Below are 27,048 nucleotides of genomic sequence, written 5' to 3' on the forward strand. Positions count from 1 at the left end.
ATCAGCTCCAGTATAATTCTAGAATTAAGAGGGATTATATTTTTATGCAGATCTTGTAAAAGCAGCCCAGCTTTTGTTCCAGGGCAGCTGATAATGATGGTACCTGTGTGTAAGTGGCTGCAACACACCTTGGGCTCCCAACACGGATCCCCAGGAGCTGGAGCTGTTTTGTGAGGAGAAAGTAGTTCTACAAATAGCTGCCAGTGTCTTTTCTGAGACTCCTCTTTAGTGCTGGAATAGCCAGAAGGGACTCTGGAGAATCCTGTCAGTGCCAGAGAGTGTTGGTGTGCACAATCTGTAATCTCTGGGATAAAACAGAGTGAGAGAAAGAGAGAGTATGAACACAAAACATGGGTAGGAACTATCTGCACTTGGGGAGCTGAAGAGTAAAGAATAACAGAAAATAGCATTGTACAGCTTTTAGATTAATCTAACATGGACTCTTGAATTCCATACTCACAATAGGGGCAGAACTAGAAAAGACATTCAGAGAAATGAAGGCCACAAATAGCCCTGGTTATGCTAAAAAGCCTCTCAGAGTGTGGGTGGTTGGGCTTGTTTCTGTACCTGAGTGACACTGGCTGTGCTGTAACTTGTGCTGTCATTCAGCCTGTTGGGTGAGGAGTCAGTGCCAATAGGGATGAAATGGAAACTCTGGCTCTGCATTAACTAGAGATGATTGAACACGGTGGTAGGAACACACATTAATGATTTTTTAAGCATAACATCAGCTCCAAAATGCATCAGCAGCTGGCAGGGCCTGTGCCAAGGACTCTCCTACAAGCCCTGACCAGGTGAAAGTGAGCCCTGCAGCCAGTTCTGGGGGAAGAGCCTCCTTTCAAAGAGAAGCACAAGCTCCTGGCTATGAAACCTGTTCTTTCCCCAGTCCATGGGCAGCTACACTTGTCTGCCAACTTCTCAGAAACAGTCAGATCATACAGGAACAAAAGTGGACACAAAGCTTCTGAGCTGCTTCTAAGGGATCTGTGCAGGTGAACTAACAAAGGTGAGTCTGTGCTCAGCAGGGTTAAATCCACCAGACACAGACTGTGCTCCATCAGGAAGTGGGAAAGAGCTGAAACTGCCTGTCTGGGATAATCATAAAAGCAATGGTAAATAAAGTGTTCTTCTGCCTCAAAATGTTTCATAGGACCATTAACAATTTCTCAGAAGGTCTGGGTTCAAGAGGTGAGATATCTTGGGAGACTTGGCCCAAGCAATGATGTCCCTTTACCCTCCTCTCTGTCTGTGGGTGATAGACTGGCCTCTCAGAAATTGCTCTTCTCACATTGGCAGAATCTCTGCCCAGACTTGGGCAACACTTGGCATCAGCTTCCTGCTCAAACACAGCCTGTAAAGCCATATTACAGAGCATCTCTTTTGTTAGTCTTCATTTCCAGAGGAAGGACAGCAGAAATGACTGATGAAACACATGAAAATTATGTGGGAAGGCAAAAGAAGTAGTGAGTGAAAATGCAGTTTGTGTAGGCTGGAGATTGAAATCAGAAGAGTACTGGGAACCTGGGCACTCTGATAAGAATGTGAATACATCTCTTGGACTCATTCCTTCCTTCAGTCATCAAGGAGAGCTGGTAAGATCTGTGTCTGGGGAGCCACTGGGAGAATGTGGGGAAGGATTCACCTCTGGCTGCCTGCTGCAGGCTTCAGTCCATGGATTAGAGCTCCTTACCACTGATACTCTGATCAGACCAATATACCTATGGAAAATCAATGCCCTTTTCTAGGAACACTAAATTACCAAAGCCTGAAGATCTTCTCACTTTTTGAGCATTAACCAAGGAACATTATATTCACAGTAATTACTGTGCCATGGACAGATAACAGCCTCAGTATTTTGTGTCACTGCAAGAAAAGCACGTGGCTGTTCCAGTGTTTGCAGTGCTGCTGCTCCACTGTGCCTTTCCAGCACCAACCTCACCTGGACATGCGTGCACTGCAGAGAGGAATCACTGAGATTTATCAATTAAAACAGCTCACCACACGGTGAAGTTTTGATTTCCAAATATTTGTGCCCCTCTTGTTTTGGTTGCTTTTTTTCCTCACCAATAGCTACTGGGCTAAACTATGCAGGGGAAAGAGCAGATTTCTTTCTTTGACAAAAAGCTTAATTATTTCCTATTTTCTAGATGTTGTTGCAAAAGTGTAACTTCCTGTTAAGTGCTGAATTTTACAATGTAATAAATTGATATAGTGGCATGTAAACAAGCTGTGTAAATATATGTGCAGAGCCATGCCTTTTACAGGGCAAAGAAGAACTTGCACAGAATGGTTTTCTCAAGAAATAATAATTTGCACAGTGTTATGCATTAGTACAATAAATGATATTGCAAGGTCTGAATTTACTGACAGCAGGTTGTGTATTTTAAGTACTATGTTTTGCTCAAATTAAAACCCCAAAAATATTTACTGGCTTCAGTTACTACAAAAATCCAGTTATTAGGCCAGAAAGAGCTGCTAACATCATACTAATCTGAGCAGAAATCCATTAAATGCCCAGTGTATCTTTTTACCCAGTCCTTGAGAAAAGGAACTGTTGAATTGATAAATGCCACTCACTCTGGTCCAGCTCAGCTCTGGTTTGGTTTTCTCAGGTGGAATGTTGGTATGGAGCACTTGCTTAATGAGTCTGAGAGGCTGGGGAGAGAGAGAGCACTTGCAGCAGAAATGGCAGTAATATAAATTTCTATTAAGCCTGTCAGTATTTGCATCTTCAGTGGAAATAATTCTGGGGCTGGGCTCTGTCTCCTGGACACAGACAGGTGTGATGCTGGCAGGAATCTGTTTGGGCAGCAGTGTTCACCTGCAGCCTGTGCAGAGCAGCTGAGATGGGCCTCAGAAAGGCACAGGCACTCCCTTTGCAGGCTGATTCCAGCTCTGCACAAATCAGCTGCTGCCAGGGATGGTATAAATGCTCCTCACCCAGAAGGGGTAACTCCCTGTGGGAGCAGGACAAGTTCCAGGGGTGGGTGACTGAGGGGTGGCAGTGCTGGAGCTTGGGCAGTGCCAGCGTGGGAGGCACAGCAGGGTCAGCAGGGCTGGGAGCTGGGACAGACACATCAGCAACATCAGCAGCTCCTGATGCAGCCTGGAGAGAACCAGGGTTAAAGACATGGCAAGTGGAGAAAAGCAGAAACTTCCAAACCCTGGGCTTACCTCTTCACACTGACATCATGACCCTTTCTAGTGGTAATTTATGTCAAATTGCATTTTAAGAACAGCGACGGAATGATGTAATTAGCTCTGTCTTCCTGAGGTTAGAAACAAAAAAAAAAAATCATAAATCACCTACTTACAATTAAAATCCCTCTTTCTGAGTATTATTAAGTCCCTGAAGACATCAGCATGAACACACAGAGCTTCTTTCAGACATCTGGGCATCTTTGCCATCATCACACCTAAGTATGAAGCCTGATTCTTGTTCTGATTTGTGTCTTTTTCCACTTTTCCTATAGATGAAGACTGTTCTTACAGGTGCCTAAGCTTCCTTCCAACAGACAAAAAATAGCAAACACTTATAGGAAAGCAGCCTAATTATGTGGGGTTTTTAAACAGCCAGGAGGAAAAGATAGTTTGAAAACCAAAATATCTTGGAGGCCCCTTCTGCATCCACAGTGTATTTGATAAATTGACTTTTGCTTCCAGGGCACACATTCAACTTCTTCATTACTATAATGATCCTTGGTCTTCTCTTCCCAAACTTAGATAATTTGAATAAAAAATAAGTTTTATGAAATGTAGCCATTAACAGAGTCAATAAATTTTAAGCTGTGTTTACATATCACTTGGAGCAATCCCATCCCTTTCTGCTGTAGATGAAAATATATTCAGCATTCTTAAAATGCATTGTCCATTCTTTGTTTGACAAGAATAATCCAGTGTGCTGGTGAGTACCAAGGTGACCTGAAAGCTTTTCTAGTACATAATCCCCTCTTATATTCTGTAATATGTATGAACTCAGAGACAGAATATCTGCATTGTCTTAAATAAATTAGGTAAAATGTATTTCAAAAAGCTTCTTGAGTCAAAAAGTAGCAAATCATTGTATGTATTTCCATATTTGTATAGTTTCATTATATTCTTGTTCTAAGTTACTATTAAGTCTCTTTCATATTTAAAAAATTAACTACACACCTATCATGCAAAATGTAAAGAAGAATGTTCAACTAGTTCAAATTAGATATACAGTAAAAATACACTTCCAAAGAAATATCATTTCCATTTTTGTTCATGTTTTTAACAGAATTTCAGACTAATACATCAAATGTGGAACTGTACAAGAATGTGAAGAAACATTAGGATTGCAGTAGTAAAAAAATGTACAGCATTCAAAACCAACAAGCTCTAAACAACCAAACAATACCACAGGATTGAAACAGTCATGGGGACAACATAGGTCATTGGAGCCAGAGTGAATCCTAATGCACCTACATAAAGACCCTACATAGAATATTGTCTCTTATTTATATGCAAAATCCCTGATTTGATTAAACCAGACAATTTCTCTAATTGTCTCGTATAGGTTTCAGATAAGATTAACATGAGAGTATTCCCCTTCATGAAGGTCAGGTGTTTGAAAAGGCAATATTGAGAATTGATTTGAAAGGTATTTCCACCCACATGGATTCAGGTAGTTAAGATACAAGATCACAAATAATAGCAGTACAATTTTAAAGAACCATTGGAATTGTTCTCCGCTACATTTGCCGTAACACTTCAGATTTCAGGATCAGAATTTTTAAACTGTTCACAGGTTAATACACAGGGTTTTAATTATGGGCTGTAACCATTTAACAGTGGACCAAAATTGCCTTTTAAATCAAGAAAAGATCCAGCTTAGAATGTAAAAAAAAAAAAAAAAAATCTCCAAGGTGATTGACAATGAACAAAACATTACAAACAGCAGAACCTCCGTGTCAGAACAGCTTTGAAAGGCAGATATGTACCTGTTACAGTCTACTAACCAGCACAACATCCTTATTAGACATTTGGATTATGAGGAAAAATGTCCTGGGTAAACCTGTAACATTTATAAATTCAACACAAATGATATTTTTCAATGTCTCATCACTGTGCATAAACTCAACAGACCCTGCCACCCCTTGGTTCAGTGCCCAGACCCCAATCCCTCTCACAGATCTCAGCCAGTTCCCATCTTTGAGGACTGTCCTGCTTTACTCATAGCTCACCTGTGGGGTTCTTTAAGCTGAAGTGTAAAAAAGGTTAATAAATGACCTAATTATGTCAGCTTTTCCATCCCATAGTCCTCATGCTCTGAAATCTCTCCCTGATCTCGATAGGAATTTGGCTTGCACAAGAATAGCAAATTTGCAGCTCAGAAAGCTGAATAAATGTAGCACTTCTAAAACCAAAACACTTTTAGGAAAAAGTCCAGCCTACAAAATCATCTTCAATGCCCTGAGAAGGGCAAAGAACACAAATCTTGGCACCTATCTTGCTGTTCATTTGGAATAATCTTTTAGTAATTCTGATCCAATGGGAATGAGGGATTAGTTTTAGAGAGCTGGCCAGTAAAACCCAACATCTGACTGAAGGAACTGATGGGAGCAGGTTTGAAAAGGAACAACCATCTGCATCTTATGTACCACTCCAAACCTCTAAACCTACTGGGCAAACAGCATAGTGTAGGCTCGTTCTTATACATATTTAAACTTTGCTGAGGTATTTCTTTTATTACAGAAAAGCAACTTTAAAAACAATAGGAAAAAACCTCAAAATATGAGATATTCTGCAGAGATTTTTGGGGAGAAGGAATTCAATTGTATTGAAAGGTCCATAATCATTAAAGGAATAACCACTTTTAATGTCAATAATATATTCTTCCTTGGCTTTTTATTCCTTCAGAGCATTACAAAAAATGTAAGGCTGTGACTTTGTAAAACACAATTTTGCCTCAACTTTGCCCAGCAGTGTTGTATAACAACCTGCAACGCTTCTGTCTTTTTCCTAGGGCACACTTTTCCCCGTGTCCACACAGCTGTGGGACCCTAGGCCTCCTCTAGGACAGGGGACAAGCCCCAACTTGCACAAAAGCAAGATGCAAACATGCTGGCCAAAGTCAGGTTTCCTTCACCTGGCAAAATGAAACATAGTTCTTCTGTTTGAGTTGTAACATTATCTGATAACTTCTACCTGTGACTAACATTATTTCTCTATGATGAAGACACCTAAACTGTTGTACAAGCTGGATTTCTCACCCATATACACTTTGGGAACCAGAGGAATGTGCACATCATACTCAGGGTTTTTCCTAGGCAGACACTGTGTTTGAAGTGCATTTTTCTACCCCTTTTAGATGCAGTCAGCCTACCTGGATTGTGACACTAGTGTTAAATGTAACTGCAGCCATTACCAAGTAGTTTCCATAAGTGGTTTTATTACTGGTTAGATTTTACAAATTCTGGTATTTGAACAGACTTCGACCTTAAAATTCTAAAACAACAAAGCAACCAATGAAAGGCTTAGGACTATTCAAAGTAACAAATCCTTTAACATTTTTGCCCTGGTCATAAATATACAGAGAGAAAAAGAGAGAAGTGGACATGGAATCCAAAGAATGTAGATAAAACAGTATATAAGGCACATGGCAGTCTTTGAAAATACAGAAGCTTTAGCCAACTTAAATTAATTGCTGTTTCCCTTGCTCAGTCCACAAAACTGTACAGTTACACAAATGTTGTGTTGCAATAGATCTTCCAAGTTATTCTTCAGTCCATACTCCATAATACCAGAACACTACATTTCCTTCTGTTTTTTAGGAGAGATCCTAATTGTGGTTAGTCAGTTGCTCAAAGCCTCTATTAAAATACACTTGGAATTTCAGCTAAGAATAATTTCTTTTTTAAAGAAATTATTAAGAAAGAGTCATCAGAAAAGATTTGTAAGAGTTGTCTGTGAAGGACTTCGAGATTCATGAACCTCAAGACTTCCGGGCACTGATGTCAAGACCGACGTCACAGTTGGCATAGTGGGATTAGTCAAGTCTGTTAAAGTAGTGGGAGTGCTGGATGGACTCATGGAGGCATTGGATATTTCTGAGGCAGGACCTGATGGGGTCCCTGCTTGGAGTGTTGAGTCTGAAGTCTTATCCACCCCTGTGTTTTCTTGACGTAAGAGGTTCCGTCTGAATTTGGCTCGAGCGTTTTGAAACCAAACCTGAAATAGTTTAATATAACAGGGTAGCATTTAAAGACCTGTAGTGTTCAAAAATGCAAAAGCACATTCACTGCAGTCCCAGCTGATGGACCTGCCTCGGCTGCTTCACCTCCCTGTGCTCCTCTTCACATTCAGGGATGCTCCAGCTGCAAATCCCCCTATGGAGCACTCTTCCTTCCCTGGAAAGCTTTCTCCTCCAGCCAAAGGTCTCTAATGTGCACACCCTGTCCCTCACACTCTCTCCAGGGAATGCCACAAGGAAATAATCCTCAGGCACAAATTCAAGGGCCATGAATAAATCACATCCTTACAGTCCTTCTTTCTGAAAGCTCAGTATTTTAAACTAGTTTATGTTGGCATCTGCTTTGTTAAAACACTGTGTTTAAATGCTATTTATCAGTTTCACATACAAAAGTTCTCTTCAAACAGCACAGGTAAAAATATTCCCACGGGTAAAAAAATATTCACAGGTAAAAAAGATTTTAGAGGAGTCTAGTACATCAGTGACCCTACTACAGACCAACAATGTGGTCACAAAGGGGTGAGCCCCAAAGTGATGTTTTTGCCTGACACATTCCCAAGCCATGTCCTCTCCTCATGTGCAGGGGCTGTGAGTGAAGCCAATCACTTTGTTCTGGTCATCTAATCAACAAAGGCTCAAGCACCAGCTACTCAGGAACTGCAAAAACAGCAATTGGAACTTTCATAGGATTTGTTACCTTTCAGGCAGAGATCGTTTCTATTTGTTCCTCAAAATAATTTAGTGGTTGGTTCCTTCAAAACACCTTCTGGCAACTGTATAAAGGATAACAGCTGTGAAATTGAGTTTGGAGCTGGCTGCTGTTCCCTGGGCCATGGGGCTGTTCCCTGGGTTATGGGGCTGTTCCCCAGGCCATGGGGCTGTTCCCTGGGCTATGGGGCTGTTCAGTGGGGCTTTTCCCTGGGCCATGGGGCTGTTCCCTGGGTTATGGGGCTGTTCCCCAGGCCATGGGGCTGTTCCCTGGGCCATGGGGCTGTTCCCTGGGTTATGGGGCTGTTCCCTGGGCCATGGGGCTTTTCCCTGGGCCATGGGGCTGTTCCCTGGGCTATGGGGCTGTTCAGTGGGGCTGTTCCCTGGGCCATGGGGCTGTTCCCTGGGCCATGGGGCTGTTCCCTGGGCTATGGGGCTGTTCAGTGGGGCTGTTCCCTGGGTTATGGGGCTGTTCCCTGGGTTATGGGGCTTTTCCCTGGGCCATGGGGCTGTTCCCTGGGCCATGGGGCTGTTCAGTGGGGCTGTTCCCTGGGCCATGGGGCTGTTCCCTGGGCCATGGGGCTGTTCAGTGGGGCTGTTCCCTGGGCCATGGGGCTGTTCCCTGGGCCATGGGGCTGTTCAGTGGGGCTGTTCCCTGGGCCATGGGGCTGTTCCCTGGGCTATGGGACTGTTCAGTGGGGCTGTTCCCTGGGCCATGGGGCTGTTCAGTGGGGCTGTTCTCTGGGCCATGGGGCTGTTCCCCAGGCCATGGGGCTGTTCCCTGGGCCATGGGGCTGCTCCCCAGGCCATGGGGCTGTTCCCTGCCAGTGGCCCTGGCCATTATCCCAGCAGGGACAGCAGTGTGCAGGGCTGCAGCTGGGGCTGCCCTGCTGCTCCCCATGGGCAGCTCAGGCTGTGCACCTGGAAGGGCATGGCAGAAATAACCACCCATACACACAGAACTGAAAGAATCCTTCCAGAAGGACTTATCTCACATCAATTACACAATTCCTTCAGGACTGAGGAATAAATAAGATCATTGGGAAGTATTTAGTGGGTTTCTGTCCAACTGTATCAGTACAAGGCTGAGCTATTTCAAATCAAAGGGGAAAATGCAGACCAAAACTCCCAGTGAAAAATAAAAAGCAGCTGCAAGACCCAGCACTGCTGCTCCCACACTCCAGTGAGCGGGGCTGGATGATGGAGATGGGCACTCAGCAGTTAGGCAGAAAAATATTTACTGAGGTGAAAATATTGCACTCCCTCTTCAGTGATCTGTGGAGCAAATTCTTTGTCTCCACAAAGTCAAATAGGAATAAAAGAACATCTCCATATGATAAGGAAGTGTTGAAAATAAACACTAGGCGTTGTGAGGGACTTGGATACTGAAGTTAATGGGATCATCACCTTAGATAACTTTATTTCCTGGTTTGTAACACCTCCATTGCTGCATCTGTTACATATTAGCTGTGTGAACAGCTTCTGCTAAAAACAAATTTTTAAACCCAACTTTGCTCATTTGCACAACTACCTGGAGACCTTTAGGTTCCCTGAATTTCACTAACTAGTAAGTGGAAAAACAAAATATAGAGGACGTAACACCACCAAGCAGACTGTGTTCACTCATTGCACACACGTCGTGATGATTCTGCTGTAATTTGTAACTGTACAGTCAAAGAGATGTTTAATGAATGGAGGCTCAGGAAGAGCCTGCAGCCTAAAGCAAACCTTCACCAATGGGCAGCACAGATCCTCATGTGGGATGGAAATATTTTAGGCTGGAAACTGGACCAGCAAAGTCCAAATGCATGCAGTGATCTCTGTGGGGTTTTGGTAGTGACTTTGCTGGGGACTGATCGGAGAAAAAATAAGTGGTGTACAAGACACACACTGAAAAATGATGCTTTATGTTCCTAAAGTGCTTAGGAAAATCTTATTCCAGACTCCTGAGAGAGAGAAGAGGTACATACCTATAGCTAACACACCACACCTCCTCAGGATTATCTGCTTTCACCTTCCTTTTCTAAACTCACAGAAAGAAAGATCAGTTCCCCAGAGAGCAGCATTTATGTCTGTTAGGTTAGTAAGCTCACAATTAGCTGGGGCCGTTAATTACGAATGATAGCTCACAATAAAGGGCTTGCGTTCCCCAGCTGTACAAGAGATACATGAATTAAATTGCAATTTAAACTTAAATTGGAAGGAAACAAATTAAAAATAGGTGTGGCATCTTTGGGAGAACAGTGTGCATTACAAAGGTGTTGAAGGAAACACATTCTGAGAAGCAGTGTTACATTTCCAGGCCATCCCACCACTACATGTGCAGCTGGTGACAAATTGTGTATAAGGCAAAGACATCAGTCAGGGCTTCCATCTCCAGTATCACAGAGCATTTAGAAAATCCTCACATTCTCTGCTCATCTACCAAGTCCCCTCATTACATGTGTGGCTGTCTCTACAGCAAGGGTACTACAGCTGTTCTCTAAACCACCAGGAGCTCTGCTCTGTGTGTTTAGCAAGTGCACCTTTCTCCTTATCTGCTGCCCTGAATTGCACCTTAAAATAAATTCTATGAAATGTGTCCAGAGAGCCAGGATCCTTCACCATCTGAATGGAGGTGGGAACACACAGAAAGGCCCAGAGCTCACAAACACCTGTTAGGGAGTGAGGCAGAGCTCTGGCTCTGGCAGGTGTGCCTGTACAGCTCTGGGGTGTGGGACAGGCTGCTGCTAATGATGCTTGTTTCCATCAGCAGTGTCAGTGAAGCACTTTGTGTTCAGTAACTGGCACAGGTGGAATGCCAGCCTTTCTGGCTCCAAAGAATTAACAAGTGACACTGTCTCAGTACATCATGATGAGTTTTCCCAGCAATGAGCAACCCTGAAACTCATATATGTGAACTTAATGGCCACTCACAGGTAGAGAAAAACCAACTGGGCAGAAAAGTTCTAAAACATATCAAATGCAGGTTTGTGTTCTCATGGCCTGAATGAATTTTCAAACAAAACATCCATGATTAGAGAGTGCTCATAAGAGGCAGGAAAACTCAAGTGATGGCAGACAAAGCATCACTCCATTTTCTGGAATTGCCTCCAACAGCATCATCCTCAGGGAACTGTCCTCACCACCACCTATTGTCTTCCACCACTGCAGCTAAAGCACTTGGACATAAAGGAGTATTTAACTTGGAAAATGGAAGGAGTGAAACACCAAATACCAAAATGATAACAAAACCTTGGTGGAATTGTAAAGTTCTTCAACAAACAAAAGTAGAGCCAAAAAGCACCTTAAACTGCAAATTGTGATATGTTTAAGAAAGAATGAAGAAGCAATGAAGAAACTGAAATAGGAACAAAAGAGTAATGGGGTGGAGTCCAGTTTTGGAGACAAGGAAACATGCTCTGAATAGGAAGAAACAGAGACAATAACTTGGAGAAAAGATGCAATGAAAGACCCATTCAGTGAGATGAGAGAGATGGAAATCAAAATTGGTGTGGAGTGACAGGAGAGAACAGAAAGAAGATCAAGAGAAAGACACTTCCTAGACACTGATGTGCAGTTTCTCAGGTAATTCAGGTGTGAATGGACAGACCTGGTATTACCAATGTGTCTGAGTTCTGAGGGTAAAATAGAGGAGAAGGGTCAATCTAAGGATAGACCAATGCAGTAAATTATTCCAGCCATGTGTGTGGTTTAAGGACATCAGCTGCTGAGATGTTCACCCTCTATCAGAGGAATCTGTTCCTCCACAGCCTCAGGAAAACAAACCCAAAGTAGCAATGAGAACACAGCCACTAGAAGTCATTACATACACTTTGTCATTTTACTGGCAAACCTACACAACCTTTGTTCCTGTTCTGGCTGGTGTTAGACCTGTAAGCTCCACCATCCCTCCAGTGAATTCACTTTTCCTCAGTAGTTGCCTCCTGCCCTTCACTTGCCTGTGACTTGTGAGCTGTCCACGATGCTCTTCCCAGATGGAGCTTGCAGCCTTACCTGTCTCTAGGAAGGTCACAAATCCTTTTTCTACAATTAAGACCCATTTAAAACTTTCAGCAATAAATCCTGGAATGCCATGGCTCCTGTATGTCCAACTTTATCTCTAGGTATAGGCATTTGGGTAAGTGCTCATTAAGTCAGAACTATGAATTAAAAAGCAGCTGAATCAACTAATACTGGCTCCCTTTCCTTCTCACAATAGCTCAAATTGAGTGTGTTCCCATGAGCAAGAAAAAGTACTTTTAAAATGCAGTTTTGTTTCATTCTAAGTTACTAAACTATGAGTTAAAGTTTTGAAAATTTTAATTTAATTTACATCCACTTCAGTTATGAACAAAGAGCCCTCCTCCTTTTCCTGATAAAATGAATTCAAGCTGTCAATTAATTTCTTACAAAGGTAAAAATTGACATGTTTTCTGAATTTCTAAACTAAAAGTTCTCTATTTACAGTGAGTACACTAAAATAAGTCACTTTTTTTACAGCAGCCTGGAAGCTAAAACAAGCACCAGAATTAAAGAACTCCAGGAAAACAAGCGGGGCCCCAAACGGTCACAACTCGCATAAATTTAGAACCTAAATGATCTGCTTTAGAGAAACTGAAGAGAAGTAACTCTTCTCATATTTTCTGGGAATTAACTTAGTCTCAGAGAAGGTATAAATTATTAGGAAAATAATAAACCAGCAAAACCTGTAGATTTTAAATATAAAATTGATACCTGGATTACTTTTCAAGGTGAAGGATGGCTCTTACCTGAAGAACTCTTTTGGTGAGGCCAGTTTTCTGAGCTAGCTGTTTCAAGTCCTTGGCATCAGGATTGTGGTTAATGGCAAAGTAGGACTTCATTGTCCTCAGCTGGTGGTGTTTGAAGGACGTCCTCATGCGCTTTGTTTTCTGGTTGCTGGGGTACTGCTGGTCTCTGTCCAGGTGGTCACCATCGTTCTCATTGCAGCTTAAAGCTTAAGGCAACAAGAGGAAAAGGCCTGTAAATCTCTTGCCCCTCCACCAGTATTGTTCTCAGTTTCCCTGAGTGCAGAAATTAAAAGAACACACTGCAGCAGGTACTGGCACAAGCCTGAGCTGCCCTTGCTCTGTTTCACGGGTTTGCAGAGCAGTTTAGTTTGGAAACCCCCCGAGGCCATCGTGCCCCAAGTGCAGCCAGGGCCACCATAACCCACATCCCCAAGTGCCACATCCACGTGCCTTGGAAATCCCTCCAAGGATAGAGGATTCACCTCTGCTTTTGGGGAAATTTCCTCATATCCAACCTGACTGTCCCCTGGCACAGCCTGAGGCCATCTCCCCTTGTCCTGTCCCTGTTCCCTGGGAGCAGAGCCAATGACCCCTGGCCATCCCCTCCTGTCAGGGAGCTCTGCAGAGCCACAAGGTCCCCCCTGTTCCCCTTTTCTCCAGGCTGAGCCCCTTTCCAGCTCCCTCAGCCCCTCCTGGGGCTCCAGCCCCTTCCCAGCTCTGCTCCCTGCCCTGGACATGCTCCAGCCCCCCAGTGCCTCTCCTGCCATGAGTGGCCCAGAGCTGCCCCCAGCACTGGAGGTGCCCCAGCAGTGCCAGCACTGGGGCCAGCACAGCCCAGGGGCCATTGGCCTCTTGCCCACCTGGGCACAGCTGGATCATATTTCTGCACCTTCCAGCCATTCCCTTACAATAACCAGCCTGCAAGGACCCTGGCCTCCCCCTCTGTGGCTTTTAAAATGTCAGCTCTGTTTCCTTTTCCCTCCACTCCACCTCCACAGAACTTTTGCTCCACTTTCTATGGGAGGACAGTAGCTGTCCTCAGCTCTGTAAAGGGTTTTACTGTACTTGGTATCGCCATAAATTGCACTGTAACACACAAAGAGAGCTGCACAATGCACTCCACTTAAATCTCAATGGAACAGACTAGTTAAAATCATAATTATTTCCTCCATCAAACTAAACCCTGTAGAGTACAAGGGAGACCATTAAATGAAACACTATAAAAGAAATAAAGTTTGTGGCTACCAGACAGCAAATTATGACTATAATCTGACTAGCTAAAGAAATAAAGCTGTTAATACAACATATTCACTGGCATGCCAAATGAAAAATCTTTTAAATTATTTATATGTTTGTATTTCAGTTTAAAAAAAAAAATGTGTTTGCAAATACTAGTTTGAATGATTGCTTCTGCCACATACCTTTGAAATTAAGGAATGACACTGGTTGATACACTTGCAGAAATCAAACACAAGAAAGTCTGTGAGAAACAAACACTGTAAAAATTATCCAGTGGTGTTAAATGTTGAATGTTAAGCAAAATAATCTTGTAGACCAAAAGTAGTTTTTCATTTATTTGGGCATACAGTAAACCATAGAAACCCTCTTAAAATAATATTAGTGACTGAGCTTAAATCCAATAAAAAATTAGGAATAAAACTGAAAATTAGCTCTGACAAGCTGCTGTTAATTAGCTTTTCCTGGCAAATATCTACAAGTGCCTCTTAATTTCCTACAAGTTTTATGCTAAAAGTAATGAAAAATTGCTATCGCTGCTCTACACGGCATGCGAAAAATGACAAAAAATTATTTTAAAATATGAATCGTTGGGAAGTTTCCTAAACACATGAACAGGCTTGTTTTCAATTGTCCATTATTGCAGTTTAATTACAGCTGAGTACATCTCATGCACGTATCTTTATAGTTTACTTGAATTCCTGCTGTCCATCAGTGGATCTCAGCCCTAGTGAAAACACACAGATTCTGACAGGCATGAATTAAAAACAGATTTCAAAAATACACGTGAAATGCACAGATTCCTAAGATGCACACAGGTTCCCTAAGCATGTCTGCAGCAGCTACAGTAGCTGCTTTACAAACCTCAGCCTTTCAAAACCTGCTAAGAAGCTGCGGCACAATACAGAGCAAGGCCTGCAAAAATTCAGCTCTAAGCCCAAAAGCACGTTTGTTTAACAGACACACCCAAAGTGTCCAAAGCCTCCAACTTTTCTGTGTGTTTCTCTACTCCTATAATTTAAAAAGCAGCTAAAAAATGGTCCTGTATATAGAAATGAGAGTGTCTGTGTGCGTGTGTGCGTGCATGTGCATACATTTGTATAAATCCTTTCCAGACCTCCAGATCTTGTGCCAAATTTTGGCCATACGAAGCATTTCTACTTGTTTTCCTGCAGCATGGAAAACTGCAAGCACCTGAAATTAAAAGGTGTGAGATACTTAAATGGAGAGGGTAACAATGGGGTAGTAATGGAGCTGTTTGGGATGTAGCCAAATCTTTCAGAGTTTAAGATCTGAGACCTAGTTGCCCATCTGGAGTCATCGCATGTGCTCCAGTCTCCTTCATAGCCACAATTCCTGATATAAAGAGCACTGGGATAAATTACATAATAATGGTCATAGAAAATTCTGTTTTGGAAAGGTAAAACCAAATCGTGCGTATTTCTAAAGGGTGCCCAAAGAATTTTAGTTATTAGTAATGGAAAAGACCTTTTTGTGTCATCTTAGAGGCTTTTGAACCCTCCCAGAAACAACAAGACAGACACAGAAGGAAATGCATCAAAATATCTGTCTGCAGGACTGAGGTCTGGTTCCTGTTAATGTGCAACTAAACAAAGCCTAGGGCTGCAAGGAGCTGGATTTTAACGTGTCCCATAGAGAATGAGATACATTCAGAATCCAAGGATATAAAACTGATTCTAAACCCTCCCAGAATGGAATGAGGGTATCAGGTTTTCATCAAGCCCTGCTAGGAAAAGGAGCAACTTACTCTTGGAATTTCTCATCCTTTTACCTCACTATCTACTAAGTCAGAATAGTATTAAAATGACAGTAAACATGTACCATTTGAGAGTGGCAAAATGTCCTTGTCTACAATGGAAGTTGCAGAACAGATTTGGAAGTGCAGGAGGGTGTGCGCTGCTCGTTGTCTTGTGAGAGTGGTTTGGCCACTCCCAGGCATCACCCAATATGACATAAAAAGTCCTATGTGATGCCAATTCCCCTCTTGTATTTGGTTGTGGTGCCTGGCACCATCCTCAACAGGCTATTTTATTCAGTCTAATATTATCTGCATCTCTCAGGGAATCTGCAATGTCCATGGGTGTTGCAGGCACAGATACACAGAACGGGCCAAGGGTGTAAGTGGAGATTTTAAGAGCTGAGGAGTTTCTGCAAAAGGCATCAGGGTGTAAAACTAACACTGTACATGCTCCTCACGCAACCCTCTGTTTTTCAGGCACTGTTTTTCCTGTTCTTTTGTGGTGTCCTGTGTATCTCCCAAAGGAATTTCAGAACTATCCATATGTAACATTTCCATTCCATTGCAGCATCTCGGGCTCCTGCTGGGATTTCAGAAATACAATTGGTAGAATTCCAGTCGAATAGAGCAGCCTTAAATTAAAGAGTGTTTCACTTCTATTTTTTGATAAAACAAATTCTGAAGCAACACCAAGTCTCTTTTCTGTCCCTAGAAGATTGCTAAGGCCCTGGGCCTTTCCCCAGACCCCACACCCAAAGCATTGCCCTCCCACCCCCCGCTGGTGCAGCAGTGGCAGCACATCCACCCTCAGCCCCATATGGGCCACCTGGCCACAGGATGGTGATGTCCATGGGCAGCATCACTGCATCACTACACATTAAAACATTTTGGTTTTATATTGGTAGCCAAAGTACCCTTTGCAGATAAATGCATAACACCTCCCTAAACCCAACAACAGGAGCGTAAAGCAGGCTGTGCTGGTGCTTTTGTAACAAAGTTTGTCAGAGGAGGAGGAGAACTTGGGAACACTGCTTCACCCTCAGACCACCAGAGCCCCCCATGGCTTGGGATTCGGGGCAAAGTGTGTGCTTAGTAGTTAGTAGGTTGCTAAGGATATGGCACATGAAGATGAGAAAGAGAAATTTCCTTTGGGGGAAATTTTGCTCTTAGTAGCTTGTGCTTGACATGTTAGATTATGCCAAAAGAAACAAAACTAATCCTGATTCTGAAAGAGTGATGAAACAAGAGACACATAGTGTGTGCATTATCTCTCAGTAGTAGCTCAGGAACATACACCCCTTTCCTGCTGTAATCGGAGTCAAGGGGGTGTTTTAACCTCCTGCTGCCTGGAGAGGGAACTTGTGATTAACTAGAGCAGGCAGGGGTGCAGCCACATTTGTTTGGTCAGAGCATGTCGAGGACTTTGTGGTACCCATATCCTCAAAGGGGACAGAAGGGAGACAGAGCCCTCTGAGTGGTGCTTGGGACAGGAACAGACACAGCCTTTCTCTTCGGAGGAAGGAGAAGACACTTAGAGAAGGCAGATTCCTGAAATTCTCACCACAGGAATGAAAAGGGTTGAAACTGTGGCGCTAGGAGCAGGCAAGGTACCCCTGGCTGTGTCTGAGGTGCCTAGAGGCAAAAAGGAGCGTATCTCCTCCAAGCCACGGAGCAACAGCCACGGCAGCGCGGCCCCAACTTTGGCATTTCAGCAAGTGTTTCTGGGGAGATACAGCCAGTCAGTCCCAAGGAGCCCAGGCCGAGCATCACAAGGCCAGGACGGAGGAGAGCAGCATTAGAAGCCCTCTTGCCCCGGCCTTTCCCCGGCCGCCTCGGACAAAGGGGCTGCGCGTCCCGGTGCCCCCGGGGCTGCCTGAGGAGCGGGGCCCGGGCCGAGGTGCCCCGGGGGGAGCGCGGCCGGCCCGGGGCTGCGGGGCGGGAGAACAAAGGGGCCGGCCAGGGGCGGCCGGGCCCGGGCCCCGCGGGAGGAACCGCCGCCAGGGTTTTTCCCCTCAATTAAGCCAATTGAATGGCCCTGAATGGCCGGTGCGAGTGCGCGGTCAGTCCCTGAGCGCCGCGATTAACCCGGGCAGCCCCGGCCGGGCCGGGGGAAGGGGCTGGCGGCGGGGCTGCAATCCCGGCCCTGCCCGAGGGACCCCGGCCCGCAGCGCCTGGCGAGCGGGGGGCGCTCCCGGGGCCCCGCTCGCCCCTCGGGTGGGAGCGATGTCAGCGCCCTGCCCCTGCCCCAGCCTCGACCCCAGCCCCTGCCCCAACCCCGACCCCAGCCCGACCCCAGCCCCAGCCCCCTGGGGAGGGGCCAGACGCGCCCGGGGACCCGAAAGGTGGCCACGGCCCGGGAGGAGGGAGAGAAGGGGGAGAAGCAAGAGAAGGGGAGGGGAAAGGGGTAAACCCTAATTTTTCTTAGGAAATCCCTGCAAGACATCCGATTTTAAGCTGCCATTCCCATCTGCTCGCTCTGCCACGGTAGTCACGGGGAAGCTACTTGTGAGCTTTTAGTCCCAAGGGAAAGGAGGAGGAAAGAGCGATTGGCTCTTCAAAACTTTCCAGGCTTTTCGCATTTTTTTTCTCAGGGAAAAAACTCAAACCACTTTTGACACAGCCACTTGAGAGGGTCAGCTCCAGGCGTCCCAGCGCTGGCCCGAGCCCTGCCGGGGGCTGGGTCAGCGCCTCCGCAGCCTCCCCCTCCCCCGGCAAAAAGCCGCCCCCAGCCCCGGTCCCCATCCGCCGAGTCCGCCTGTCCAGCCTGGATATTCCGTCACCCTCTCAGCGAAGCACGAGGCATCTTCCTGCTAGCAAAGGAAGGAAGTATTTCTTAATATCTTGGCTGTTGGCGCAGATTATGGGTATTTTATCAGCTCGGCATGCCCCAAGTTTGCGCAATACATCTATCATTTTCCAGGATATTTTAGTGTCTTAAAGCCAGACTAGATACAAATGAATAAAACATAGCAGACTGTGGGAGGTTTGGGGTCTAATTCACAAAGGGAGTATTCAGAATTCTTTACAGGTGCTTCTGTGTTCAGCAAGCTTTCAGCCATTGATTTACTGACCTAAAAAACCCATCAAACTCCATTCCAACAAGTGAAGGAGGAAATTATGATCACAGGAACACACTTAAAAAAAAAAAAAAAAAAAAAAAAAGAAAAGAAAAGAAAGAGAAAAGAAAGAAAAAGAAATCTTTTTGAAGTTTCAGCATCCTTCTAAGCTATTTTCCACTTGTCAGGCTCTATCCACATCTAAACCCATCATCCCCCTGCAAATGGAGTCTCGTTTAAGTAGTAAAAAAAAGTCTAATTCGCCTTGCAGATGACTATTTGCTGCAATTTACAGAATTATTTCAGTCTCCACTCTGCCAAGTTTATGGGTTCCCCCTTCCCCACCACCTCTGGATATAGATTTATTTACACAAAGTATTCTACACAAATCACCAGGAGCAGATCCCATCAGAGAACAGTATTGTGCATTTCTGAGAAGAAAATTACAAGTTCCACTAAAAATAAAGAGAAACTATCTCATTTTTAAATGGTTTCTCTTTTAAAGGCACAAAATCGAAGGATTTGCAATAATTTACTCGTTTGTAGAATTTTACATCAACGAGCAACCCAGTCTGATTTCCAAGATCAATGGCACTTATTACCGCATAAATTAGTCGATTATAGGTCTAGTAAATAGTTAAGTAGATAAATAGCTTAAGCAAAGAAGCCAAAGGTTATTCAAAGAAGATCTCTAAAGTTTCAGTTGCACACTCTAAACAACGATTAAAAGACAAAAAAGTCGGACAGCAATTATTTTGTAAACGAATTTTTCGAAACGCAGTTAAAGGCGGTTTATTTAGGAAGTCAGGGAGCACAGAGACTTTCTCAGGCTGTGCTCCCATCCAGGACAGATGCCGCTGATTCGGTTTACAGGTCCTTTGAATCTGAACATCTGCCCTGCACAGAGAGACAGCGGAAGGACAATTAAAAGCTAATCCCTCCGAAGAGGAGACGTTTTTTAACGGGAAAGATGCATATTTGATGCACGTTTTAAAACAGAACTGCTACTCGCGAGAACACCACATCCACCTTTCATCAGCCTTCACCACTGGGACTACTACTGCTTTTTGCACTACTTCCACATTATTCAGCATTTAGTTCAACCAATAATAGCTTGCAATTTTGTTCCCGAGGTGCGTTTGCCGGTTAGAGATGCGCCTTTTCTCCCTGCCATTTTCAGTGCAAACCACCCCATTTCGTCGCTATTGTTACTCCCTTTAGGCGCAGCACACCCGTAGTCTCCCGTTCCCGGGTGCCTCCCCCGGCCCGAAGCCCGAGCCCCTCGCCACCCCTGCACCTCTCGGTGTCCCCCCGCGCCTTCCTCCCCCCGTTCCTCCTCCTCCTCCCCGCTCAGGCGGAGCAGCAGCCTCCCGGCGCAGCCCGCAGCTGTCGGGGCACGCAGAGATGCGGCTCGAAACAAAACGCAGCGAAATTGGCCTTTACCGAACGCCCTCTCCGGGAAAGAAAAACATGTTAAAGGTGAATCTGAGTCCTACGGGACACGTCCGTAGCAGGTAGGTTAGAGGACAAAACAGGCTGGAAGCAGCGGAGAAGCACAGAGGGCACCGAGGCACAGAACGGCGCAGGAAAACGAGTTCGGTGCCCAAGGGCTGGCGGGACGGCCCGAGCGCCCGGCTCGGGAAACGCCGCACCGGGGGGAAGCCCACGTCCGCCTCCAAGTCCTCCAATAAAACCAACACCTAAGAATTTTGTTTGGTCCAAGCATTTTTTTCCCGTTGCGTACAAGCAGCGGCGCAGGAAGCACCCGGGATGGCAGCCGTGCTGGCGGCAGCTACACGGAGAAGGGGAGCGAGGGGAAGAGGGGAGCGGGGATCGGGGGGGCGGGGTGGGGGGGGGGGCAGGAGATTGCCCGAATTCCTTTGCCTGTAAAATTACAGTGCTGTGACGGTGGGGAAGTTAAATGAGGAAACACTGGGCAAGTTTGCTGCTGGATGCAGAGAGTCCCACTGCTGCCAGGATCGCTCCCGTTCCTGGCGCTGCTGGGCTCGGTTCGGGGGCAGCGGCGGTGCCGCGGGGCAGCGATGGGCTGCCGAGAGGATGCTGCGAGTTTCCCGGCTCTTCTCTGAGTCACGCCTCATGAACAGAACTCCGGCGGGACCTGCCCGGTGTGAGCAGGCTCTGTGCTGCCCGCAGACACCTGCTGCCCGCGGCCCTGCCCGGGAACACCCAGCCCTGCACCCTGTCCGCCTCTCATCCCAGGCCCTTGGGAAACGGCCACTTCCTCCCTCTCTCCTTCCAGAACTCTGGGCTGCAAGAGCTCAGGACAAGGCTGAACAATTCACCCGTCAGCAGCTTTAGAGTGTAGCCACTCGAGAAAATTCACGGGTCTCTGAAGTGCTAACTTAAAATCTCTGGTTTCCAGATTTTATTTCAGGCTGCACTCCCCCCTCTTCCCCCCCTTAACCAGATGACCTTGCTTCAAAACATTTTATTTCCAGCTGAAGTGAAAAATGCTAACATATTAGCTTCTGTAATTGCAGTTTGACAGCCCTTGATCTCAATAATTATGCTGCAGCTAAACTATTATTAACAGTTTAAGCTAAAATAAACGGAAATCCCCCTTTGGAAGTGAACAGAAACAAACCATTTGAACTGTTCTGGGGGAAGGTGGGGGTCTCTTACCTGCATTGTAGGCTGCCAGATCTGCTCCAGGCCCCGGGCTTTTTCTTTTCCTGGGTCTCCCCTTCTGGACAGTCCCCACGCCATTGTAATAAGGCAGTCCCAAAGTGTTGGCAGAGCCCGCTCCCAAAGCCGGGCCCTTCCCAGCGGCTACATCCGAGTGATTGAAATGCACCTGGTACTCCCCCTGGATGAGAGTCTCGAAATGGAGGCGACAGTACACCAGATTGTCCTTCATGCCAAAGTGATCGCCAGTGGTCAGCATCTTGTTGCAAGTGGTGCAAGTGAAGCAGTTTAAGTGATATACCAAATCCCTGGCCCTCATGACCATCTCGGAGGCAGAAATCCCCAGGTGACATCTTGCACATCTCTGGACCGAAAACCTCCTGCAAAGCAAAAAGGCCAGAGGGGACGGTGAGAGGCGCATTCCCCCCCCACCCCTTCCTTCGTCGGTTCTGCCCCGAAGGCGGCAAAGGGCTGCGAGCCCCGGGGCGACCACCTCGGCCGGGGCAGCGGCACAAAGCCGGGACGTCTGCGGAGCGCAGCCGGGCGGGCATCCCGGGAGGAGCGCGGGGAGCCTCCGTCCCGTTTCCCAGCTCGCAGAGCAGCTCCCGCCCCGCCAGACCCCGCCAGGAAAAGGCACCGACCCCCGGCCCGCGAATGCGCCCGCACCTCCGGGCAGCAGGAGGCACCGCCGGCGGGCGAGGAGCGGCCCCGGGCCCGCACCAGCACAGGAGGCCGAGCAGGGCACGCCTGGTGAAGGCCTCAGCAGCCAAAGCAGGCTGGGGGGAAGCTGTGCCCGGGCCGTGCCCCCCTCCCGGCAACACGGGACTCATGCTCACCACGAGTGTCTCTCCCCAGGGGGAGGTTTTAGGAGCTCACAGCCTGCCCCACGCGTGCCCACGGATCCCCTCCGCAGTCTCGTCAGGACGCGCTCTGCTCAGCGCGGGCAGCGGCGGGCGCTGTCCCCGTCCCCGGCTGGCGGCCGAGGGCAGGCTGTACCTGTAATAGTCCTCCTTGCAGTAGATGCTGCCGTCCTTGCTGAAGCAGGTGAGCTCGGATTCCAGGTTGAGTTTACATTCACAGCATTTCAGGCAGCGCATGTGCCACTGCTTGTCCACAGCCAGGAGGTAATAACGGTCGGAGATTTTACCCCCGCAGCCGGCGCACAGAGCAGCCCTGTCACTGCTGATGGAAGGCATGGTCTGCTGGGGGAAAACAATTACAGACCGTTAGCGAGAGGAGAAACTCTTGAACACGGCTGGGCTCCCCCCTCCCCCTGCCCGGCCGGGGCCGGGCTGCTGCTCTCCTGGCACAGGAGCGGGGGATCCGGACCGGCCACCCCGACCGGCCCCCGCGCCCGGTCCCCAGGGTCCCGCCGCATCCCACCTTCCCGGGAGGAGGCGGGGAAGCGGCCGAGACAAACAGAAAACCACCCTGGCTTTTAGGGGAGGCGTCCAGACCAGAACCAGAACTTTTTTTTTTTCTTTTTTCTTTTTTCTTTTTTTTTTTTTTTTTTCCTGGTGGGTTTTCCACTCTCAAACCAAGAAAAGATGCTGTTCAATAAACAGGCGCAATAATAACAGAGTAGGGCAAATCGCAGATAGTTAATTTTAAAATTTATTATTATGCATATACTGAAAGTGTCTGCATAGTTAATGCTCTGTGAGTGCGTGTATGTGGAGCGTGTCTCTGTGTGTATTTTCCTAGCTATAAAATTCCGAATGAATTACGATCAAACCCCCAGTAGTCACAGTGCTGCAGACACAGCTACTCTGCAAGCTGGTTCCAAACAACACGGATCGCGATCTGCTGTGACCCAAAGCGCTAAAGGGATCAGTAAATAAAGCTGCGGAAGAGATGAGCGTTACTAAATCCGAGGTGCAGAATGTTTTATCAGGAAAACGAAATAGTGGGAAACGTGTAGGAATGAGAGTGGGTAAAAACCAACAGGGCACATTCGATTATGCTGGGATAAACTTGGAAGCAATAAAACTAAATATAAGCCCTATATAATTTAATAGTTCAGTGTCAAATCACAATCCAATCGAAACCCGCAAAAAACCCCCAAATTCATACATATCCTGTCAACTTCTACCGAACAAGAAAGAGGGAGAAATATCAGAACCGTTTAAGCATGCTTATTTATTTCAGCAGACACCTTAAAACAGCATTCGGGAGAGGAGGCTCGGTGGAGCAGCGTCTGGGGCAGACCTTGCAATATGCTGCTTTCCACTTCGGTCCCAACTTACTCTTACCCGCTTTGCACAAAAGCCCACGGCAGATCTGTTCTTGTGCACGAGAACCCGAAACGTTTCCTTACAGCTGTGCCCAACACGCAGTTTGTTTTGGTTCGGGGCGGGGGAGAAGTTGTTTGTTTGCTTTTACCTCCTCTAGAGCCTTAAATCCTCGTGCAAAGCAAAAGCAAAGACAGCTAATCGGAGGAAATCGAAAGGAACCGAGGCTGATTTTCCAGCACATGCCAAACCCATTGCTTTCATCCTGTGCTTGCGGGGATCGCAAAATCCCATCTCTGAGCACTCCCGTTTGCACCGCATCATTCCCACTAGAAGAACTCCACACAAATAAAACCCTGGCACTCCACTGGTGTTAGTCACAGGAACCCACCGGTAGCTTGTTTCTTTAAGGCATTAACTGAACTCTGAGTAGGGTTCGTTTGATAACAAAAGTAATTTCTTGTAAATCCACTTTAAATGAAATAACAAATTTCTTTCTACTTTGCTTTTCCAGTAACAAAAATATTCTGAGATCTAGAAACAGTATCCAATGATCCAGTATTCCAACCCACTATTTGTTATGTACACACGTGTATCCAAATAGATTACGTATAGTTATATAAAATTATTATGCCACAATATTTATTCCAGCAAAGACCATTGATGTTGTTTAACTGGATGGACAAATACTAACTTTCTAAAAGAAAACCAAAAGCATTTGGATTAGAAATCGCATCCCACCCTTGTAGCACGAAGGCCGTTTTCCAGCCGGTGTTTCAAGATTAAATAGTCTCACTGTCACCTTTAAGCAAATTTTGCATAACATTACAAGAAAGAACACATAGTGATGAAGTTGGAAAACCTGAGAACGGATCTTCCTTGTATATGCCTGTATCAGTTTACAAGACAGCATTTAACCAATGTATGAGATAATTTTACTTCAGAATTGTAATTTCTTTAAAAAAATAGTATACATAAATTATTCAATCACTTAAGACACTTTGGATATTTCTTCTACTTTACCAGCTTCACACTAGTTAGACGGATGCATCTTTTTATTATCTAAATGCATTAATATACAAGGACTACGCATCAGCAGACAAGATAAAATGTGGTAAAGTTATAAAAATTTGCACCCATCCATCTCCCTGAGACATATCTTCTAGTTCTGTTTGTCATGTTCACAAATCCACATATTAAAATTATTTTTAAACCCCCCATAACTCAAAGACACTCGTATTTGGTTTTTTTCTTCTTAAATGAATGAAATAAAGACTATCTCCATGAAGGCATACTACCTGAAAAATAACACAGAATTGGATTCTTTGCTGTTTGTGTTTCCATTCTGCAGACGAAAAATTCGCTGTGCCAAAATGTTATCGGTATAAAACCACACTTTGCCTCTTCCTAAAAACTTTGGAAGGCCGGACAGGCTGGGGGAAGGGAAGGAGTTCTTGGACGCTACCAAAAGGCTGGTCTATCTGTTCTCTCACAAGAGCAGTACCGTTCATTTCACCCAAGCGTTACTATTACTATGCATATTATTAATAATTAACGGTTTCATGCCTTTCCCCACGGTTTCATTTAATCTTTTGGGGTGCCTTTATGCTTAATTTTCTTCTGATTTAGTATACGTTTCCCCCCGATCTGTTATTTTAGGGGAAATCTGTATCTGTGAGGGGTTTGGTATGTTTAGGGGGGTGCATGACTCTCCCATTCCTTCGGCTCCTACCGTTTCCGTCTCTCCCCTGTCTATAGCCGAGCTGATGGCCGGTGCTTCGCTTTTGGTTCTCCGATCCATCTCGTCGATGACCCCGTGCATCTCCGAGCCGGAAAGACTGTGGAAAAGCATCGCTGAGGAAGCAGAGGAGGAGGGCCCGAGCTGCTGTTGCTGCTGACAGTTGTCGGGGTCCCTGCAGGAGCCCAGAACTTGCATTAACCGGAGCCCTCCCCCATGCATCTAGCACGGCCGCCCCGTCTCTCCTTTGGGCACCGGGATTTTCCCCGGCAGAGCTCTCCGGAGCGCGGCGCAGGCACTGATCCGAGGTTTCAAGGGATGGGATGCAGTAAAGGCGGGCGAAGGGGATGAGGGAGAGGGGATAACTGGTGGTGTAAGCTTCGGGGCTTGGATCTAGTCTGTTGCTCGGCCCCGGCACATCTCTCTAGGAGGCTTCTTCAGTGCAGGGCTCATTGCCCCAGGTGCAGTCCCAGGCTTTATGCTCTGGCCCAGACGGCAGAAGGCTGGGCACGCTTACGGTTGGGGGGATTAATAAATAGTCGAAATATATATAAAAAATTAAACCATCTTCGGTGAGAAATAAATAAGAATTAGGAAAAAAAAAATACGACAAGCCCCTTACATCGTACTGTGCGAAATTTAGAGGAGGAAAGCAAGGGAGAGGGAGGCTGCAGCAGGCGGAGAGCAGGCTGGTGCTGCAGGGAGGCTGGGGCGGGTGCCCACCGTACGCACTCACAGTCCAGAGGGCTGGCAGCGGCGGCAGCTCAGGGGCAAAGTTTGGTCCTTCCCCCGCTCCTCCCCCAGCCCGCTGGAGCTCATTGGGAAAAGAAAAAGCCAAGGGGAAGGAGGAAGAGTTGGACGGGCACCAGATGGGACGGGCACTGGCGGCCCCCCTCTGTCCTTAAAGCGGCGCGGCCCGCGGGGCCCGGGGCGGGAGCGCAGCCGGAGCCGGAGCCGCGGCGGAGCTCGAGCGGCGCGTCTGCAGCGCGGGGACCGCGCGGGGCTCCGCGCCTTTTCTACAGCCCCTCTGACATCATGTCCTGCCCCGCCGCCATTGGCTGCGCCGCGCCCGGGCCGCCGGCATGTGCTCGGGGCCGGGCGGTGTCCCCGCGCCGTCCCCGCCGCCCGGGCACCGCCGGCGCTGCCGCGTCCCGCTCGCTGCGCGGCCTCGGCAGCGGCCCGGCCCCGAGCGGAGCTCGGCGTTTGTCGCCCGCTGACCGTCGGGGACGTGTCGGGCCATGGCGCGCCAAAGGGGCTGCGGGGCACAACTCCAGCGCTCGAGGAGGAGGCGTTCAAGAGTGTTTCCACTCCGAGATCACGCAAAGCCCGAACAATTATGACTACTTGAATGCACCCAATAACCCTCGTCATGAAAAATATTCACTGTTAGATTATAATAACTTGAGTCACTCCAGTTTGTGGAGCCTTCCACAAACCAAGGCCTCTCGCATCTCTCAGTTCCAAGTAGACTGTAAGGAAACCAGGCCATGAAGGTCTCTGAACTTGAGGAAAAGCTTCAGAAAGTCTCCAGGAAAGACAAAGAGTGCACAGAGAGACTGTTCATGATGTCTAAATATTTATCCAGGAGGTGGGTAGTAAGGAAGGACTAATTAGTATTCAAGATGTCAAATATCGCACTTCTAATTATGTTAGCAAAGGTAGCACAACGGAAGGTAAATCTGAATGCACATCTGAGATCATGAGACT

The 27,048-nt window shown here is 46.5% G+C and overlaps 1 protein-coding gene across 2 annotated transcripts; it reads right to left on the minus strand.

Moving 5' to 3' along the window:
- Positions 1–4,230: 4,230 nt before the first annotated feature.
- On the minus strand, positions 4,231–26,329 carry LHX2 (LIM homeobox 2). 2 transcript variants are annotated; one of them, XM_079323954.1, is made up of 5 exons: positions 25,336–26,329; positions 22,369–22,571; positions 21,370–21,752; positions 12,676–12,881; positions 4,231–7,194 (listed from the first exon to the last, which is right to left on the minus strand). In XM_079323954.1, exons 1-5 carry the CDS (start codon positions 25,561–25,563, stop codon positions 6,907–6,909), a joined length of 1,308 nt encoding a protein of 435 aa, XP_079180080.1. In that variant the 5' UTR covers positions 25,564–26,329; the 3' UTR covers positions 4,231–6,906. The 2 variants fall into 2 exon arrangements, with proteins under 2 accessions (XP_079180080.1, XP_079180079.1); XM_079323953.1 differs by having other exon boundaries at positions 22,369–22,574; positions 25,336–26,311.
- Between the last annotated feature and the right edge of the window lie 719 nt (positions 26,330–27,048).

The sequence above is a fragment of the Erithacus rubecula genome, assembly GCF_903797595.1.
Source record: "Erithacus rubecula genome assembly, chromosome: 21".
Taxonomy (NCBI): Eukaryota; Metazoa; Chordata; class Aves; order Passeriformes; family Muscicapidae; genus Erithacus; species Erithacus rubecula.